The 19,825-nt window shown below is 41.7% G+C and overlaps 1 protein-coding gene and 1 long non-coding RNA gene across 3 annotated transcripts in view; one reads left to right on the plus strand and one right to left on the minus strand.

Annotated features, from left to right (window-relative positions):
• Window positions 1-19,825, minus strand: part of adgrv1 (adhesion G protein-coupled receptor V1) — a 571,861-nt gene that overhangs the window by 143,401 nt on the left and 408,635 nt on the right. For both annotated transcript variants that reach the window (XM_043709113.2, XM_043709105.2), the window contains one exon: window positions 4,321-4,437. In XM_043709113.2, coding sequence (XP_043565048.2) covers window positions 4,321-4,437 — 117 coding nt within the window. The remainder of the gene's footprint in view (window positions 1-4,320; window positions 4,438-19,825) is intronic.
• LOC148151955 (uncharacterized) overlaps window positions 14,928-19,825 on the plus strand; it is a 29,113-nt gene continuing 24,215 nt past the window's right edge. The window contains exon 1 of the long non-coding RNA XR_015761052.1: window positions 14,928-15,120. This is a non-coding gene — a long non-coding RNA (uncharacterized LOC148151955). The remainder of the gene's footprint in view (window positions 15,121-19,825) is intronic.

Below are 19,825 nucleotides of genomic sequence, written 5' to 3' on the forward strand. Positions count from 1 at the left end.
TGTAGAATTACAACATTTAAAAAGCATCAGTATGGGTGTATGGATAGGAAAGGTTTAAATGGGTATGGGGCAAATGCTGACAAACAGGACCTGGTCAGATTAGGATGTCTGAGAGAAATTAACCTTCACAGAAGGTGACACCTCAGCAGGAGGACAGCATAGGAGGGGAAAGAGGGGCAGAAAGGCATGGAAGGTCAAACCCTCCACACAGGATCTAACAACAAAGATCGAGATGCATCTGAGGTAATCGAAAGCAGCAAGTCACAGACATCTATGAAATCATCCCTGAAAACCTTGCACTTCACTTCTCTGTCCACTGTATCTTGGCAGTGGCCATCAAAATCAGCATGGATGAGTTGGACCAAAGGATCTGTTTCTGTGCTATATGACTCAATGACTATTTGAAAATGGATTACTTCAGTCTGAGGATTCGTGAATGGTGCTGAACATCGGGCAATCATCATTGAACATCCCCACTTCTGACCTTATGATGGAGCAATGGTAATAGAAGAAGCAGCTTAAGATAGTTAGGCCTTGGACACCATCCTGAAGAACTCCTGCAGGGATATCTTAGAGCTGAGATGACTAACCTCCAACAACCACAACCGTCTTCCAATGTGGCAGATATGATTCCCACTAATGGAGAGATTGCCCCCTGAGTCCCATTGATTCCAGTTTTGTTGAAGCTCCTGGTACACCCTTGGTCAAACATAAACTTTATATCACTCTTGCCTCACCTTTGGAATTCAGCTTTTTTGTCCATATTGTAACCAAGGCCAATAATGAGGTCAGGAGCTGAATGGTCCAGCAGAACTGAAACCTGGCAACACTGAGAAGGCTATTGTTGAGTAGGTGCTGCTTGGTAGCACTGTCATGACACCTTCCATTACTTTACTGACGATTAAGAGTCAACTGATGGGGCAGTAATTGACTGGGTTGGATTTTTGTATACAGGACATATTGGGGTAATTTTGCACATCGATGCTAGTGTTGTAGCTGTACTAGAAAAGCTTGTTTAGGTGTTCACCAAGTTCTGCAGCACAAGTCTTCAGTTGCCAGGGTTGGAGGGTTTGGGCTGTAGGGACAGGCTGAATAGGCTGGGGCTGTTTTTCCTGGAGCATTGGTGGCTGAGGGTTGTCCTTACAGAGGTTTATAATATCATAAGGGGCACGGACAAGGTAAATAGACAAGGTCTCTGCCCTGGGTTGGGGGAGTCCAGAACTCGAGAGCATAGGTTTAGGATGAGAGGATAAAGATTTAAAAGGGACCTAAGGGGCAGTTTTTTCACGCTAGGGAGGCATGTATGGAATGAGCTGCCAGAGGAAGTGGTGGAGGCTGGCACAATTACAACATTTAAAAGGCATCTGGATGGGTATATGAATAGGAGGGTTTGGAGGTATATGGGCCAAGTGCTGGCAAATAGGCCTAGATCTATTTAGGATATCTGGTTGGCATAAATGAGATGGACTGAAGGGTCTGTTTCTTTGCTCTACATCTCTATGACTCTATTATTGCTGGAATGTTGTCAGATTCCTGAATCCTTTGCAGTATCGAGTGACTCCAAACATTTCTTGATACATCAAGTTTTAATTGTTCACCACCATTCATGATTGGATGTTCCGGGATTGCAGAGCTTAGATCTGATCAGTTGTTGTGGAATCACTGGGCTGGCTATTACTTACTGCTTATGCTGTTTGACATGCAAGTATATTCGGTCCTGTTTTGTAGGTTAATTCGGTTGACACCCCATTTTTAGGTATGTCTGATGCAGCTTCTGACATGCCCTCCTGTACTCTTCAATGAAACATAGTTTATCCCCTGACTACTGGCAATAGTCGAGTGGGGGATATGCCAAGCCATAAGAATGTACATTGTGCTGGTGAATGATTCTGCTGCTGTTGTTCTTTCCTCTTATTGTTTCCCTAATCAACTGCTGCAGTCGAGCAGCAATATCCTCCCGGACTTGACCAGAGTTGTTGTTGAGCCACTCTTTGTGGTGGACATTGAAATCCCCTCCCACAGTAACTTTTGCACCCTTGCCACGCTCAGTGCTACTGACAAGTTTTGTTCCTCATGAAGGAGCACTGAATCATCAGCTGAGGGAGGATGGTACAATTTCTCCTTGCCCATGTTTGGCTTGATGCCATGTGACTTCATGGTGCCCAGAGTCAATGTTGAGGGCTTCTGGGGCAACTCCCTCCCCATTTTATACCACTATGCCACCATGTCAGCTGGGCCTGTCCTATGGTATGACAGGACATATCTAGGGGGTGATGGTGGTTTCTGAGACATTATCTGTAAAGTATGATTCCAGGATTATGGCTATATCAGGCTATTGTTTTTCTAGTCTGTGAGACAGCTCTCCCAATTTCGTTACTGGCCCACCATTTTTAGTAAGGAGAATATTCCAGCATCAACAGGGCTGTTTTTGCTATTGTCACTTCTGGTGCCTAAATCAATGCTAGGTGGCCTGTCCTGTTTTATTTTTTGAGATTTTCTGGTGATTGATACAACTGACTGGGATTGCTGCCTGGCCACCCTACACACCAGCACTCTGCCAGATTCAACGTCTTCAAAATGACACACTGGCCAGTGGAGGTAATTTCATGTCCTCGCTACTTGCCTCCACTCCCAATCTTGGGGTCATGCAAAAATTCAGCACTTGGGCTATCAACAGACAAATTCAATGTTCTTCAGATTTAATTTTCATCAGGACCTTATTGCATGACATTACTGTAAAGTCCTGACTACTTCACCATATTCCTTATTCCCCTGATTCTGGCCTCTTGTTTATCCACCCTAATTCTTTCACCCCATCAGTGGTAGTCATGCCTTCAATCACCTACAACTGAAACTTCTTTCTTAAACCCATCTATTTCCCTCTATCTGTTTAAAAGATTCCTTAACACGCACACGCTGCTGGGTTCAGTGCAGTCAGTAGCTTTGCAACAAAACGGGCTCATGCTATTTAGTGCTTGCTGAGCCAAGACAGCTAGGTATCCTGGGTAAAATTAATGCTCAGAAAGGTGTTGGCTTTTACATATAAATCAAAAACACATAGGGCCAAATAACAATTGAAACTATGTCAATCCTCAGTAGTTTATATGCTGTGTTCAAGTGAAGCCCACATGCATTCTTTGGTGACCTAATACTCTTCATGACATTACATGGGAACTATTGCAGTTCCCTGGGCATCTGGCCTTTGTAAGAAGCAGGTACAGGGTCCATCCCCTGCAGCAAAGTTGTCACCGAAATCTGGTACTCGGTGGGGGATAAGTCTCGACCTTGTGCAATAGAGTAAAACAGGTGATAGTGAAACAGCAACCCATTCACATCACCACAGTTTAGTTTCTCATTAAGTAAATAACATTCAGAAGTGACAAGTTGTCAACTTCCTGTCAGCTACATTATAATCTCATATAGACAGCCCAGGGAACCAAATGAGTAACTAATGCATTTGCTGATCTCCCACCAACATCTCGAAGATGTAAAACTGGTAAATCTCCTTTTGTGTTGCTCAAAGACAATCTGCAACTTGAAGCATGGCCATGGTATTAGAGATTTACCCAATCTTCTACAGTAACTTTGGCATTTGCATTTTCTCAGGGGTGATCTGCTGATTCTGTGGCTGAAGTTTTTGGAGTGTTGGGGTGGGCTGGGGTGGTGACCACAAGAGGGTGAGCTGGCAGAGTTCTCAAGATGTTTGGCAGCTAAGTTTGGCAGCTATGTTTACTCAGGTGGTTCCCTTTAAGCACACTGCTCAGATATCCCTTTGAGGATTTGTACACAAAGGCTACAAACAGTGATAATGAAGTCTACTGCAGGTCAATAGCAAATATCTGTATGTTGTCAGCTGGTCATAATTGCCCCCTTCCTGCCCTTGTAGAATGTCAAGTCATTAATTTTAGAAAAAAAAAACAGAAGGTGATACTTTTCTATCATTAACACGCAGAAATGTGATATCTGAAGGTGACGTGCATGAGATGCAAGACCTTTTTACAGATAAATTTCTAACAAATTGTAAGGATCTATAACTTATTGTTTCTGTCTTCATTCTTGTGTACAGAAAAGTATTGGGAGCTATTACATAAATAGTTCCAGAAAAGTATGAGGAGTTATTAAATAAATAGTTCCAGCAAAGTATTAGGAGTTATTCCATAAGTAGTTCCATGCACAGGTCTGCTCCTCAGGGTGTTAGATTTGACTTCCTTTCAGTCCTTCTCAACGCACTTCTTTCATTTCCTTTACATTTTATTGAAAGAAATGAGAAAATCTGGCCGAGTTCCTACAGACTTAGGACAAGAGATTTTCTGCACTGACCTGAATAAGCATCCAGCTGAACTGGCACAGGTAGAAATAATGTAATACCAGTCCAAGGGCAGAGCAACTTTCATCAGAGAGTTCTCGACTCAGGTAAATGGACATCAAAAATGAGATCTGAAAGATAAAATAATGGAAGATGGTAAGGAAAAGCCAAGGAACGATAGACCAGTGAGCCTGACATCAGTAGTGGGCAAGTTGTTGGAGGGGATCCTGAGGGAGAAGACTTCCATGTATTTGAAAAGGCACAGAATGATTAGGGGATAGTCAATATGGCATGTCTCACTAATTTCATTGAGATTATTGAAAGAGTAACGAAGAGGATTGATGAGCACAGAGCAGTGGACATGATCTTTATGGACCTCAGAAAGGCGTTTCACAAGGTTCCACATGGTAGACTGGTTAGTAAGTTAGATCAATTGGAATACAGGGAGAACTAGCCATTTGGATACCGAACTGGCTCAAAAGCAGGAGACAGAGGGTGGTGGTGGAGGGGTGCTTTTCAAACTGGAGGCCTATGACTAACAGTGTGCCACAAGGATCAGTGTTGGGTCTACTGCTTTTCATCATTTACATAAATGAATTGGATGCGAACATAGGAAGTATGGTTAGTAAGTTTGCAGATGACACCAAAATTGGAGGTGCAGTGGACAGTAAAAAAGGTTATCTCAAGAGTACCACGGGACCTTGATCACATGGGCCAAGGTGGTGGCAAATGGAGTTTAACTTTGATAAATGTGAGGTGCTGCATTTTGGAAAGGTAAATCAGAGCAGGACTTATACACTTAATGCTGAAAATGTGTTGCTGGAAAAGCGCAGCAGGTCAGGCAGCATCCAAGGAACAGGAGAATCGACGTTTCGGGCATATGCCCTTATTCTCCTGTTCCTTGGATGCTGCCTGACCTTCTGCGCTTTTCCAGCAACACATTTTCAGCTCTGATCTCCAGCATCTGCAGTCCTCACTTTCTCCTTATACACTTAATGGTAAAGTCCTGGGGAGTGTGGCTGAACAAAGAGATCTCAGAGTGCAGGTTCATAGTTCCATGAAATTGGAGTCTCAGGTAGACAGTATCATGAAGAAGGCTTTTAGTATGTTTGCCTTTATTGGTTAGTGCATTGAGTAAAGGAATTGGGAGGTCATGTTGCAACTGTACATGACATTGGTTAGGCCACTTTTGAGATACTGTGTTCAATTCTGGTCTCCCTGCTATAGGAAGGCTGCTGTGAAACTTGATAGAGTTCTGAAAAAATTTACAAGAATGTTGCCAGAGTTGGAGAGTTTGTGCTATTGAGAAAGGCTGAATAGGATAAGGTTATTTTCCCTGGAGCGTTAGAGACTGAAGGGTGACATTATAGAAGTTTATAAAATCATGAGGGGCATTGATAGGATGAACGGCCAAAGTCTTTTTCCCAGGGTAGGAAGTCCAAAACTAGAGGGCATAGGTTTAAGATGAGAGGTGAAAGATTTAAAAGGGACCTTAGGGGCAACCTTTTCACCTAGATGGTGAGCAGGAATGAGCAGCCACAGGAAGTGGTGGAGGCTAGTACAATTACAACATTTAAAAGGCATCTGGATGGGTGTATGAATAGGAAGGGTTTAGAGGGATAAATGCTGGCTAATGGGACTAGATTTATTTGGAATATCGGATCAGCATGGATGAGTTGGCAGGAGGGTCTGTTTCCGTGCTGTACAGTTAGATGACACTGTGGCTCTGAAAAGAAATGTCTGTTGTGTAGCAGACAGTCAGACTCAAATATTTTCATGGAAAACAGACAAGAAAATGAAATGCAATCATTATCCTTCACTTTTATCTAGACTTTATAGACAGTGAAATACATTTTTTGAATATATAGATATGATTAGGCTGAACTACGACAAGTGATTTTTTAAAATTATAGATCATTGAACAAAAATTTGATTTTCTGCAAATATAAAATTAGATTTTCTGGTGTCAGACATTTGTTATAAATAATAATGATAGTACACCACAAAGAAATCAATTATATATCATTTAACAAATTGTAACATTTTCAAAGAGTTGTACAGCAACAGTATTAGCACAAAATTAGAAGATCTCATCATTTTAGTGATTTCTAATTGACACGAGTCTTTTGGAAATTCAATAATGTACCATTTGGAGATTCAGTGACAGCAGCTTATGGATTTATGCATTTAACTGCACGTGTGAATTTCAGAAGTTGCTTTCACTTTCTGAGGTGTAGTGGTGATGAATGTGGTTAGTTTTGATGTCAATGCTACTGTAAACTTTGGCCCATTAGATTCTAATAGGAACACTATAAAACTGAATTAGTGGATCTAATGGCATTTCTTTCTTTTCATTCTCGTGGTGTGACATCGCTCAGGTGGCCAGCATTCATTGCTTAACTGTAATCATTACTGAGAAAGTGATGGTAAATTATTTGATTCAACCACTGCAGTACTTTTGGTGTAAAGATTACCCAAAGTGCAGTTGGGAAAGGAATTCCAGGATTTTGACCGAATGATAGTGATACAAGTTGAGATGGTGTGGTGTGTTGGAGGGAAATTTGCACATAGTGTTCCCTTGTGCTTAACGTTCATTTAGGTTGTAGAGGCTTTAAGTTGAAAGATGTTGTCCAAGGAACCTTGGCAAAAGGCTGTAGAGCATCTTTGAGATAGTATGTTACATGTGTCAGTAGTAGATGGAGTGAATAATTAATGGGTCAATGGAATGCAAATCAAGTGGGCTGCTTTGTCCTTGAGGACTGGAGGTTCCTTTAGTGTTGTTGGAGACCCAGTTATCCAGACAGGTAGGGCATATTGTGTCACACTCCTGACTTCTACCTTATAATAGTAAAAAGGATTTTGGGCAGTCAGGATTTGAGTTATTTGCCTCAAAATTCCTAATCTCTAATTGGCTCTTATGGCCTCAGTATTTATATAGCTGGTCCAGTTCAGTTTCTGATCAATGCTAATCACAATTATGTTGATCGTGGGAGCTTCAGTGATGATAATGCCATTCAATGTTAAGAGGAGATGGTTACAATCTCTCTTGTTAGAGATGGTCATTGTCTTGCATTTGTGTCCTGCAAATGAGATGCAGCATTTATCAGGCCGAGTCTGAATATTATTCATGTTTTGCTGCATTCAGGCAGTCACAAACGGGGTAAAAACCAATTGCCAATACATATCTGTCTCTCTCGCTCTCTCTCCATATTGTCACAACATGGGCATAGCAAACCAAACCAAAGCAGCCTCTCCATCACTAGATTCACAAAACAGTAAAATTAAAACTTTAAATGACTCTCATAATTGCCCAATCCAGACTTTACAAATAACAACCCTTAGAAGCCAAGTTTATAAATGAAACAAAAATTTACAATTTATTATTAATTATTTAACTTTATCAGATGAAAGGTAAACAAGGTAATCTAAACCCAATTTTGTTAATCATAATTTCCATTCACACACAGACTGACAGACACAATTATGGGATAAACTAAAAATAAACTAAAAGAATAGTAAACTGCCAGTTCAATTAAACAGTTTGAAGCAATGAATATCAGGCCTTCATGAAATGCTCAAACAATGAGTTGTTCACCCGAACAAAGAACTACTATTTTTATACATTCTTCTCATTGGACAGAATTCTTCCACTACTTTGATTATAAAGGTGGGAAATTAAACAATACTCAATTTTTCTATAATGCAACGGTTGCGATCTTGTGCAACCCCGTGTTATAGAAAAATCCCACTTTAGAAACAGTGCTTAAAGTGTTGTTGATGTAATTGCATTAAGCCAACACACATTTTAAAAGTTTGCAGTTTATAAACAGTGTCCTTAATTTGTCAATCGCGTTACAGCGAATTTACATTGACAAAACATGCGTTATAGCAAATCGGCCTGTACTATTATAAAATATGGCACCACACAAATTTAGAGCTAGTTGTTTCCAACCAGGATGTGTTTTTGCATACTTAGTACAACTTTTTGTCACTCAATTTCCATATTCCTTTGAAATGGAACTTCTGCAACTGTTTTTCCAAAGTCATTGGTTATTGCAAACAATTTCAGCAGAGCCCTGGGAATATATAATTATTTCTTACAGACTGGGATTATTGTCTCAGAACAGTCAATAATTTGATAATTGGACAAAAAACTAGGGACAGCAAAACAGAACAAACAGTCCAGAGGCTTCCAAAATCACTCTGCCTTCTGCAAAAACCTAGTCAGAACTGTTTTTTTCCTTTTTCTCTTTTTATTCAACATTCTCCATGGTTGGCTGGTTCATATTAGTCGTCCCTTGATTGACTAATTCATCATTCCTGATGAAGGGCTTTTGCCCGAAACGTCGAGTTTCCTGCTCCTCAGATGCTGCCAGACCTGCTGTGCTTTTCCAGCACCACTCTGATCTAAACTCTGGTTTCCAGCATCTGCAGTCCTCACTTTTGCCTAATTCATCATTCAACCAGCTGCCAGTTTTGAGTACTTCATCAGCAGATCCATAATTAAATTGAATTACTTTCCAGATCAAATTCTAACAAATAGCATCAGTTTTTGCTCTTGTCTCTTTTAAAACAAGCAGCTATTCAAAGATCATTTCTTCACCTCAACTCACACTTCCAAACCACAAAAAAGAGTACAGTAAAAGAAAAATAGTGATGCTCTCAACATGCCTCTACCTTTAAAGAACAAAATGAAATGACATTTCATGGCTAGGTTTGTAACACTTAAACAACTCACACCATTCAATTTTTCTCCCACTAGCTTCTTAATCACCATACAACTGCTTGATTACTTTCTGAAAATTTCCATTGTTTACATTGAGGATAAAGCATCAGCGATTACATTTTCTTTCCACAAAATATGCAAACTTCTTATATTTAAAGGCTGTAATAACAAGCCTTAATGGAGAATTTTTGGGGAAGGAGTAAGGACTGGGAGAAATAAGGAGGATAGGAGGAGAGAGTAAGTGAAGATAATGGAGGCAGGGTAAGGAACAAAAAGACTGCTTCCAACTCTTGCCCCTCCCTTTGACAGACCCCCTGCACTCTTCATAGCCATCCCTTCTCCTCCCTCCTTCCACTCCCCACTCCACACAGGTGGTTTAAAGCTGAATCCTGTATTGCCAGTGGACACTGGTTTGAATCACCTGACAACCACCTGATGAGGGAGCAGCACTCCGAAAGCTAGTGTTTCCAATTAAACCTGTTAGACTATAACCTTGTGTTGTGTGATTTTTAACTTTGTACACCCCAGTCCAAAACCAGCATCTCCAAATCATGGTGTCAATTTAAGCAGTGCAGCGTAGCGGTGTATGAGGTTAATAGACATAGCCTTTCAGCGATACCATTTTGAAATAGCAAACACTTGAGGCAAAAATCCAGTTCCATACCTTATCAACTGAAAATAAACACCCCTAACTCTAGGCTGCAAAAGCAAACCATCCTGTAAAAAACAGATAATGACCTATAATTTTGCACTCTGAAACTGCAACTTTCTTTTGTCATGACAGTGAAGAAGTCACATCTCCAAGGGCAAAACTTCCTGAGAACACACTTGAAAAGGTCTTTAAATAGAAGATACTGCTTTCAACTCCTCAATGATTCTCACAGTAATTTCCAGACTGCTAACCTCAAGTTTGGACTTTTGGTCTTTAGCTTAACAAGGAAAGACATTGATATGCTGGTATCCCAAAAGTTTTCATCTGAGGCAGTCCCTCACGATCCAGCATAGCTTTCTTCCACTTTGCTGTTGTGAGCCTTGAGATGACTAAATAGTCCAACACTGGATTAATTTTTTGGCAGCTGGTGCTTGCTGAAGTGGGTGGTGGGATGCTAGTTGCCCATGACCTCCATCTGAGAGAAATTCAAAATCAATAATATCTTCATAAATCATTTTTCAGTTCAAGTAACTTTGGGCTAGAGAGAGGAAATGGGGCATTTTTCAGGGAGGCTTTGAGGACATTGATAAATTCTTTCCTCTAACTCCATGGTAACTGTTTGCTATCACAAAGCCTAGAGTAGCAGTCTTGTTTTGGGAGTCTTATGTCAGTCACGTGGATGGTGTGGCCTGCCCAACATGAGTGATTGACCGTAAGCAGTGCTTCAATACTGGGCATGTTGGCTGAGAAAGGATACTGATACTGGAGAACTTATCCTGTCAGCGGATTGCCTGGATTTTGCACAGACATTGCCAGTGATATTTGCGGTGTCTGCTGTATATTGTCTATGTGTAACACTGCTGCCCTCCAGACCAGAAGCTTGGTATTGAATTTGAGGTTGATATTCAGGAAACACCCTGTTCCTCAGACAGCCAAAGGCAGTGCTGGTACACTGGAGGTGAAGTTTAATTTCTTTGTTGAAATTTAACCTTGCTGAGAGGAGGTTCCAGGTATGGGAATTTATGCACATTGTCTCAGGGCGCACTCCATCTGAACAGTCAAGGGGCAGTGTAATGCAGCAGGAATAGGCCTGAAGTTGTCCTTTAACTCTGGATGTTTACCCTAAAATCGTTCTTGTATCTTCCTCCGTGACTGCACTGATGACAGTTTGGAGCTCGATCTATGAGTATGTGCAGATGCAAGTGTCACCTGCGTACCTCTGCTTGATGACAATGATTGAAATGGCCTTGGTTCTGGACTGAAAGTGATGCAGGTGCATTGAACAATTTCCCACTTATTCAGTAGATTATCCCCACACCAGCAGGAAGTTTAATGAATATAGTCATAGTCATTGAGGCATATAGCATGGAAACAGACCTTTCAGTCCAACTAGGACATAGTGAGTACTGCAGATGCTGGAGAAGTCAGAGTCGATAAAGTGTGATGCTGGAAAAATGCACAGCAGGTCAGGCAGCATCTGAGGAGCAAGATAGTCAATGATTATGGACTTCCTTTAGTCCAACTTGTCCATGCCGACCATGTTCCCAACTAAATATGTCCCATTTGCCTGCATTTGGTCCATATCCCTCCAAACCTTTCCTATTTAGTTACCTATCCAAATGTCTTTTAAATGTTTTAACTGTACCTGCATCCACCACTTCCTCTGGCAGTTCATTCCAGATATATACCACTCTCTGTATAAAAAGGTTGCCCCCTCACTCTCCCAAAGCTTTAACTAATTGGCTCAATTTCTCTTCACACTGTTTCTCAGATGAATTACAGATCTGCCTCCTTGTAATGTCAAACCTCAGGTTGCTTCCTCATGACATGGCAGTATCCACTGTTGTCTGCTGCATCTTCACCTCCTCTGCACTGATTTTATACTCTGTGCTCGTCTCACTCTGTCCCTCTTGTATCCTCAGCCCCTCTGCATTGCTTTAATCCTCTCTCCCTGACTTCTACTTTCCTGCTGCTCCCCTGCTGTGTCCTCAACAACTCTGTGCTACGTTTATGAACTGAATAAGCTCTTTATCCATTCTAACTCCATAACTCCTTTTATACTTTTAAGTGGCTTGCTTTACAAGACTTCTTTGCTTCAAAGAATGCTTGAAATAAACCACACCTCGTGCTTAACTTCATAACAGCATTCTTGTGACTCTTGCAAAGTCCACAGAGCAAATATGAAATAAACTTCTGTTGCTGTTAAAAAAAAACATTAGATTACAATCTGCTCATGAACAGCTGGTTAAACCCTGCAATCTGCCTGTAACACTGACGCAAACTGCTTCATTATCTACAAAATTGCAAATAGACTTGAGGATTTTGCTGTCAGCAAACATTCCTGCTTCTGACATTATGGAGAAGTGTATGTAGTAATGAAGCAGCTAAAGATTAGTGGCTCAATGACACAATCCTGAAGAACTCCTGCAATGCTGTACCATTTCTCTTTGTGTTGGGAGTGCAGTTCCAAACAGTGGAGAGCTTTCCTTCCTATTCTCATCGACTTCAATTTCACTAGGACTCCTTCATGACAGAACTCTATCCTGTCTTGCTGTCATGAGGAGTCACTTTCACCTCTCACGTGCAATTCAGATCATTGGTTCAAGTTTGAATCAAGGCTGTTTGAAGGCCTGGAGCCAAGTGACTCTGGCAAAACATAAACTGAGCATTGATAAGTATATTTTATACCAGTAGCATTATGATGGATCATAACGACAAACCATGTTTTGATCCTTTAATTCCAACAAATGTTTTTTCTTAACTGAGTACTGCTACAGCCAAACAAATGACTGCTGCTGCAAATTCGGTGACTTGCTGGAGAAAGAGATCCTGAAATGTCATAACTGATGAAGTTTCAAGGAAGCTGCAAAGGAATGGACTTAAAAGGGGGGAAATGCTCCACAAACTGCAGTGCAATTCCCTGTGAATATTTCAGACTGTAAACATAACAGTAAAAAAGACAACTGTCAAGACAAGAGACAAGTTTGCAATTTTCCTTTTCTAAAATAAAAGGGATAGGGGTTTAAAGCAAGCTCAAACCCTGGTCTGTATTCATTCGTAGTCTATTGTCCTATATGTGAACTGATATGTACAGTACGTCACAGCATTGTGAAAACCCACTAAACACTCCTGCAACATAGGTTAAGAAAAAGAAAAATCACTCTCTCATTCTGAGTTCTGCTGGCTAGCCATAGTTGAAAGGAACCAGGATAAAAGAATTTCTATTGACCTGCAAATGCAAGAACTTCAAAATCAGCCATTCAACTACAAACACTGATATGACCAGTAACAATCCCTGCAATGATCACTGCATTCTTCTATTGACTCTTTACAAATGATTCAGAGACTGACCCAAATATCTTTTTTTCAATGTTCTTTAGATTCATTTCTTATCCATAATCTGTATGTATATGTGTTGTGTTCTTATTTCTTCTCATGCTCAGCAACAAATAAACTCTCCCATTTCTTAACTTAAAATAGCTGGCTCCATTTAAAACTGGTGTGGAAGACAGGTATCCACAAGGAAGGGAGTGTTTGTAAATTACTACTTTTGCAATTCACTGAGTTTGAGGGTGAATAAAGAAGGGACTGAGTTCACCCCTTCTCACCCTGGAGCAAGACAATTCGAGGTATCCCACCTGGAACAGTAATAACTTGGGGAACCTCACTGGGGGTTCGGCCGTAAGACTAAGTTACTGTAGAAGTAAATACAACTTTGTTCATGACAACTTGTTGCTAATGACCAAAAGTTAAACTGATGAGATCATAATTGCCTGGATTGGATATGTTTTGCTTTTTGTGAACAGGACATACCAGAGCAATTTCCCAGAATAGCCAAGGAGATTAAACTTTCACAACTATGCTAGAACAGCTTGGTTAGAAGCATGGAGATCCTGCAGCATAAGCTTCAGCTCCATAGCTAGGGTGTCATTTGGGCCCACAGCCTTTACTGTGTCCAGTGCACTCAGCTGTTTCTGGATAGTACATGATAAGAATCAAATTGAGTAATGACTCGTTGACACCTGGGAGGGGGCCTGCAGTTTGTTTTTTTTTGTCCGTGGATAGAGTAGAATGGTACACTTGGAGCAATCTTCGTTTGTTGCAGTTGGTGTTAAAGTGGTGACAACATCCTCTAAATTAGGGCTATCAGTTTTACTGTCCAATAATGCAGAGAATACAGCTAATGTCATTTTAACTCGCTGACCAACAAATGTCCAATGTGCCTGTCTATTTCAGACTGTAAACTTCTTCCAATTTGCAAAGGACTTTGTAAGTTAAAACTATTTAAACACAATTTGTCCTTTAGCAGTTTTTATTATCATTGTTAGCACAGATTAGTATCGACATGCATTTCTATTAAGCAGCTGAAACTGCTATTTTAATATTTTTTTAAAAAACCTGAAAATTAAAAAAAACATAGACTTTACCATTAAGAATAGAAACATCCTTTTTTATCCTGAAAGGGACAACATGTCACATCAAGCCAATCATCCAGAATAAAAATGTCAGAATGTGCTGATGTGTTTCATAGGGGGAGGCTGCACCAACTATAAGGAGCTAATTGTTCTTCATTGGGCCTCATACAAAGATCATAGTAAATGAATGGTATTCATTAGTTCCAAAGCATCAATCTTTTGAAACAATCTTGCAATGAACTTAAAAAAATGCCCAAGTCAAAACCCTTACAGTTGAGATAAAGCTGACTTCTTCACCAGTCCGCAGGTAAGAGAGAAAATAAAAGCTTCTGAAGTCAGAGGAACAAGCAAGTTATAATGGTGGAAATCTAATGCCTCAGGAAAGAGAAAGAACTGAGTAGGGAGGGGATCGATATTGGGCAAGGTGGCTTACGGCAGCGGGGTGTTTGCCTCCCTGACTCTCCTCCACAAGATCAGGGCTGGAAGAGTTAAGAATGGCCTTCTGGCCTGGAGACCAATTAAGGCCTTTAAACGGTCACTTAAAAACTAATTCGTGTCTGATAATTGGTACTGGGGTGGTCAGTGGTAGGGAAAGACCCTGTTACTGCTCCTGGCCTAGGCCTGTGACTCATACACAGTGGTCCATTTTCAAACCAGACCTTGGTAATTGGGATTTAAAATATCTCCTGTCCCAAGTCCTAGGAATAGCCCTGTCTTCTTGGGAATCCTGTATCCGACAGTGGGAACCACTAGCAGCAAGTGGGGAATCCACAGGAGACAAGCCTTCCCTGAACCATCTGTTTATCTTGACAGGCTGTGGTCATCATGCCATACCCACCAGCATTCCACACCTCCATCAATGGTCTTCATCTCTGGGATGGAACAGTGGTCACCACACCCACTGACATCACGGAAATTACTTGTGGCAGCTCCCAAAAGCAGGAATTCTCTCCAGGATCCAGGAATCCTGATAGCAGTCTATTTGGAATGCAAGGCTCACAGGAATGGTTGTTGTGGACAGGTAACACTGCAGCAAGCATTGAATTCTTTGCACTTTGTGTCTTGATATATATAAAAAAAATTCATTTTGTATCTCTTCTGAATTCTTCTGCAGCAATTCTTGACTGTAACAAGTTTATATGATGAGGGTAAGCCTTTGTTTGGTGACTGTTGCTAAAGGATATTGATAGTGAATTTCATGAGCTAAATGGGGCATTTTTAAGTGTCAGTCACTATTCTTGTCTGAAATATGATCAGTCACAGAGCAGAGAGTGTGGCTATCCATTTACTGCTGAATTTAATTTTATTAGTATACTTTTGGATGAACACCCAGTTTTACCACTGAAAATACAAGACCTTGATTATAATTTTAACATGTAATGAACTAAGCAGGAACTGTTCATGTTAATCCCAATTGCAATGGGTGTTTAGCAATCTAAGTATTGATCCTTTTTAGATACATTTATGTGGTGTCAGGAGGAGAATGTATGCTTTTTAAAATTTCAAAAAATATACCTTATTCATAAAAATGTCTTTATATACATACTTAGTCACTAAAGCAGTTCGGTTCTGTACAGTAGCATGTTAGGAAATAAACATTGGAATCTGACTCTATCCTACAAACAAACGAAAGGCATTTCTTACTAGTACAAGATTACGTTTACATATATTTGAGGCACCCTCTCCTGCACGTAGGCAACTGTATGCTTTTTTTCACATCAGAGAGCGGCGGGAGCTGGGCCGAAGTGAAGGCAGAGCGCAAAGCCGCTCGGGAAGGTAAGTGATTGTTACTTGAGCGGGTGTGTTCTAGACCCCAGGTCCTACAAAGAAGGGCCTCCCTCCCTCCCTCCTCCTCTAACCTAAATTAAAAGTCCACAGACTTGCCCCAAAAAGAGGGTCCAAGGAAGTTCCTGTGGATTGAAGAGTGAGGCTTTAGCTCAGGAGTCTTTGACAAGAAGGTTGAGTGAAGTGATTACGCGACAGTTGAAGAGGGTGAAGACATGACTGCCAAGCTGGTTCAGTGTGCTACATGCTTGATGTGGGAGGTTAACGACTCTGGTGTGTCTGGCTCGTATAAGTGTGGAAAGTGTGTGCATGTTCAGCGACTGACAGACCTTATTGCAGCACTGATGAAAGAACTCCAGGACCTTAGGCTCATCCGAGAGAACAAGATCTTTCTGGACAAGACCTTCAGCGAGGTTATTACACCAATCGTACCAGAAGAGAGCAGAAGAGGGCAGATGATGAGGAAGGCAGAGAGGAGACAAGTGCAACAGACCCCGGGGGAAGTAACTGTCAGGAACAAGTTGAATCTTTTGGAAACAGTAGAGACAGATGACACTGCCAGTCCGCGAGGCGGCCAGGTCTGTCAATCAAAAGTTGGCGTGGAGACAGAGCGGAAGAGTCGGACATCGCACAGAGCCGTGGTAATAGGGGACTCCATTGTGGGAGGAACTGACCGGGGTGTTTGTGGCAGCAGACGGGACTTAAGGATGGTGTGTGCCTTCCTTGTGCCAGCGTTAAAGACATCACAGACAGAGTGCAGAAAATCCTCAAGGACGAAGGTTGTGGTACATGTCGGCACAAATGATGTCGGGAAGAAGGGGAGGAACATATTACAGCAGGACTTCAGAGAACTAGGAAGAAGGCTGAAAAGCAGGACGTCCAGGGTGGTTATCTCTGGTTTGCTTCCAGTTCCTCGGGCTGGTGAGGCCAGAAACAGGGAGATAATGGACTTGAACGTGTGGCTGGGGAACTGGTGCAGGAAGCAAGGATTTAAATTCTTGGATCACTGGGGTATGTTTTGTGGTAATCATAAATTCTACAAGAGAGACGGTTTGCACCTTAATAGGTTAGGGACCAGCATTCTGGCAAGCAGGTTTGCTACTGCAACACAGCTACGTTTAAACTAAGTAGCGGGGGGGAGGGGACAAACTGGATGTTTAAGAAGGAAATTGGAGGGAAAGTTAGAACAAGGGAAGTCAAGAAAGACAAGAGTATCAATGAGGCAGAAAACTCAGAAAGGGATCATGCTGTAAGGTTGAGTGAAATAGGAGTTGATGGGAAGGGTGAGGGCAGTAACAAATTAAAAATACTACACATGAATGCATGAAGCATTAGAAATAAGATGGATGAGCTTGAGGCTCTTTTGGAAATTGGCAGATACGATATTGTGGGGATTACTGAGACGTGGCTTCAAGTGGACAGGGCCTGGGAAATGAATATTCAAGACTACACGTGCTATCGTAAGGACAAACTGATGGCAGAGAGGGTGGGGTGGCCATGTTGGTAAGGGATGATATTCAGTCCCTTGCGCGGGGGGACCTAGAATCAGGGGATGTAGAGTCAGTGTGGATAGAGCTGAGAAATAGTAAGGGTAAAAAGACCCTCTTGGGAGTTACCTACAGGCCCCCAAACAGTAGTCTGGATGTCGGATGTAAGTTAAATCAGGAGCTGAAATTGGCCTGTCGCAAAGATGTTACTACCAGTTGTTATGGGGGATTTCAACATGCAGGTAGACTGGGAGAATCAGGATGGTATTGAACCTCAAGAAACAGACTTTGTGGAGTGCCTCAGAGATGGATTCTTATAACAGCTGGTGCTGGAGCCAACCAGGGAGAAGGCAATTCTGGATCTGGTATTGTGCAACGAACCAGAATTGGTCAGGGACCTCGAAGTGAAGGAGCCATTGGGAAGTAGTGACCAGAATACAATAAGCTTCAATCTGCAATTTGAGAAGGAGAGGATACAATCGGAAGTGACAATTTTTCAGTTGAATAAAGGGAACTATGGAGCTATGAGGGAGGAGCTGGCCAAAGTTCAATGGTGCAATACCTGAGCAGGGATGACAGTGGAGGAACAATGGCAGATATTTCTGTGTATAATGCAGAAGATGCAGGATCAGTTAATTCCAAAAAGGAAGAAAGATCCTAGGAGGAGGCATGGGCGGCCGTGGCTGACGAGGGAAGTTAAGAAACATATAAAGTTAAAAGAGAAAAAGTATAACATAGCAAAGGTAAGTGGGAAAACGGAGGACTGGGAAACTTTTAAAGAACAACAGAGGATTACTAAGAAGGAAATACGCAGAGAAAAAATGAGGTACGAAGGTAAACTGGCCAAAAATGTAAAGGAGGATAGTAAAAGCTTTTTTAGGTATGTGAAAGGCAAAAAAATGGTTAAGACTAAAATTGGGCCCTTGAAGACAGAAACAGGGGAATATATTATATATTTGTGGGCGGCATGGTGGCACAGTGGTTAGCACTGCTGCCTCACAGCGCTAGAGACCCGGGTTCAATTCCCGCCTCAGGCGACTGACTGTGTGGAGTTTGCACGTTCTCCCCGTGTCTGCGTGGGTTTCCTCCGGGTGCTCCGGTTTCCACCCACAGTCCAAAGATGTGCAGGTCAGGTGAATTGGCCATGCTAAATTGCCCGTAGTGTTAGGTAAGGGGTAAATGTAGGGGTATGGGTGGGTTGCGCTTCGGCGGGGTGGTGTGGACTTGTTGGTCCGAAAGGCCTGTTTCCACACTGTATGTAATCTAATCTAAAAAAAATCTAATATTACAGGGAACAAAGAAATGGCAGAAGAATTGAATTGGTACTTCAGATCTGTGTTCACTGGGGAAGACACAAGCAATCTCCCTGAGGTAACAGTGGCTGAAGAACGTGAACTGAAGGGAATTTATATTTGCCAGGAATTGGTGTTGGAGAGACTGTTAGGTCTGAAGGTTGATAAGTCCACCGGGCCTGATGATCTACATCCCAGGGTACTGAAGGAGGTGGCTCAAGAAATTGTGGATGTGTTGGTGATTATTTTCCAGAGTTCGATAGATTCGGGATCAGTTCCTGCGGATTGGAGGGTGGCTAATATTGTACCACTTTTTAAGAAAGGTGGGAGAGAGAAAGCAGGAAATTATAGACCAGTTAGTCTGAGTTCAGTGGTGGGAAAGATGCTGGAGTCTATTATAAAGGATGAAATTACGACACATCTAGATAGTAGTAACAGGATAGGTCAGAGTCAGCATGGATTTATGAAGGGGAAATCATGCTTGACTAATCTTCTGGAATTTTTTGAGGATGTAACTCTGAAGATGGACGAGGGAGATTCAGTAGATGTAGTGTACCTGGACTTTCAGAAAGCTTTTGATAAAGCCCCACATAGAAGGATGGTGAGCAAAAGTAGGGCGCATGGTATTGGGGGCAAAGTACTAACTTGGATTGAAAGTTGGTTGGCTGATAGGAAACAAAGAGTAGTGATAAACGGCTCCATTTCGGAATGGCAGGCAGTGACCAGTGGGGTACCGTAGGGATCAGTACTGGGACCGTAGCTTTTTACAATATATGTTAATGATGTAGAAGATGGTATTAGTAATAACATTAGCAAATTTGCTGATGACACTGGGTGGCAGGGTGAAATGTGAGGAGGATGTTAGGAGATTACAGGGTGACCTGGACAAGTTAGGGAGTGGTCAGATGCATGGCAGATGCAGTTTAATGTGGATAAATGTATAGTTATCCACTTTGGTGGCAAGAACAGGAAGGCAGATTACTACCTAAATGGAATCAATTTAAGTAAAGGGGCAGTGCAGAGAGATCTGGGTGTTCTTGTACACCAGTCAATGAAGGTAAGCATGCAGGTACAGCAGGTAGTGAAGGCTAATAGCATACTGGCCTTCATAACAAGAGGGATTGAGTATAGAAGCAAAGAGGTTCTTCTGCAGCTGTACAGC

Source organism: Chiloscyllium plagiosum, unplaced genomic scaffold, assembly GCF_037043375.1.
Source record: "Chiloscyllium plagiosum isolate Xiang-an unplaced genomic scaffold, Cpla_swu_hap1 HiC_scaffold_2, whole genome shotgun sequence".
Classification (NCBI taxonomy): domain Eukaryota; kingdom Metazoa; phylum Chordata; class Chondrichthyes; order Orectolobiformes; family Hemiscylliidae; genus Chiloscyllium; species Chiloscyllium plagiosum.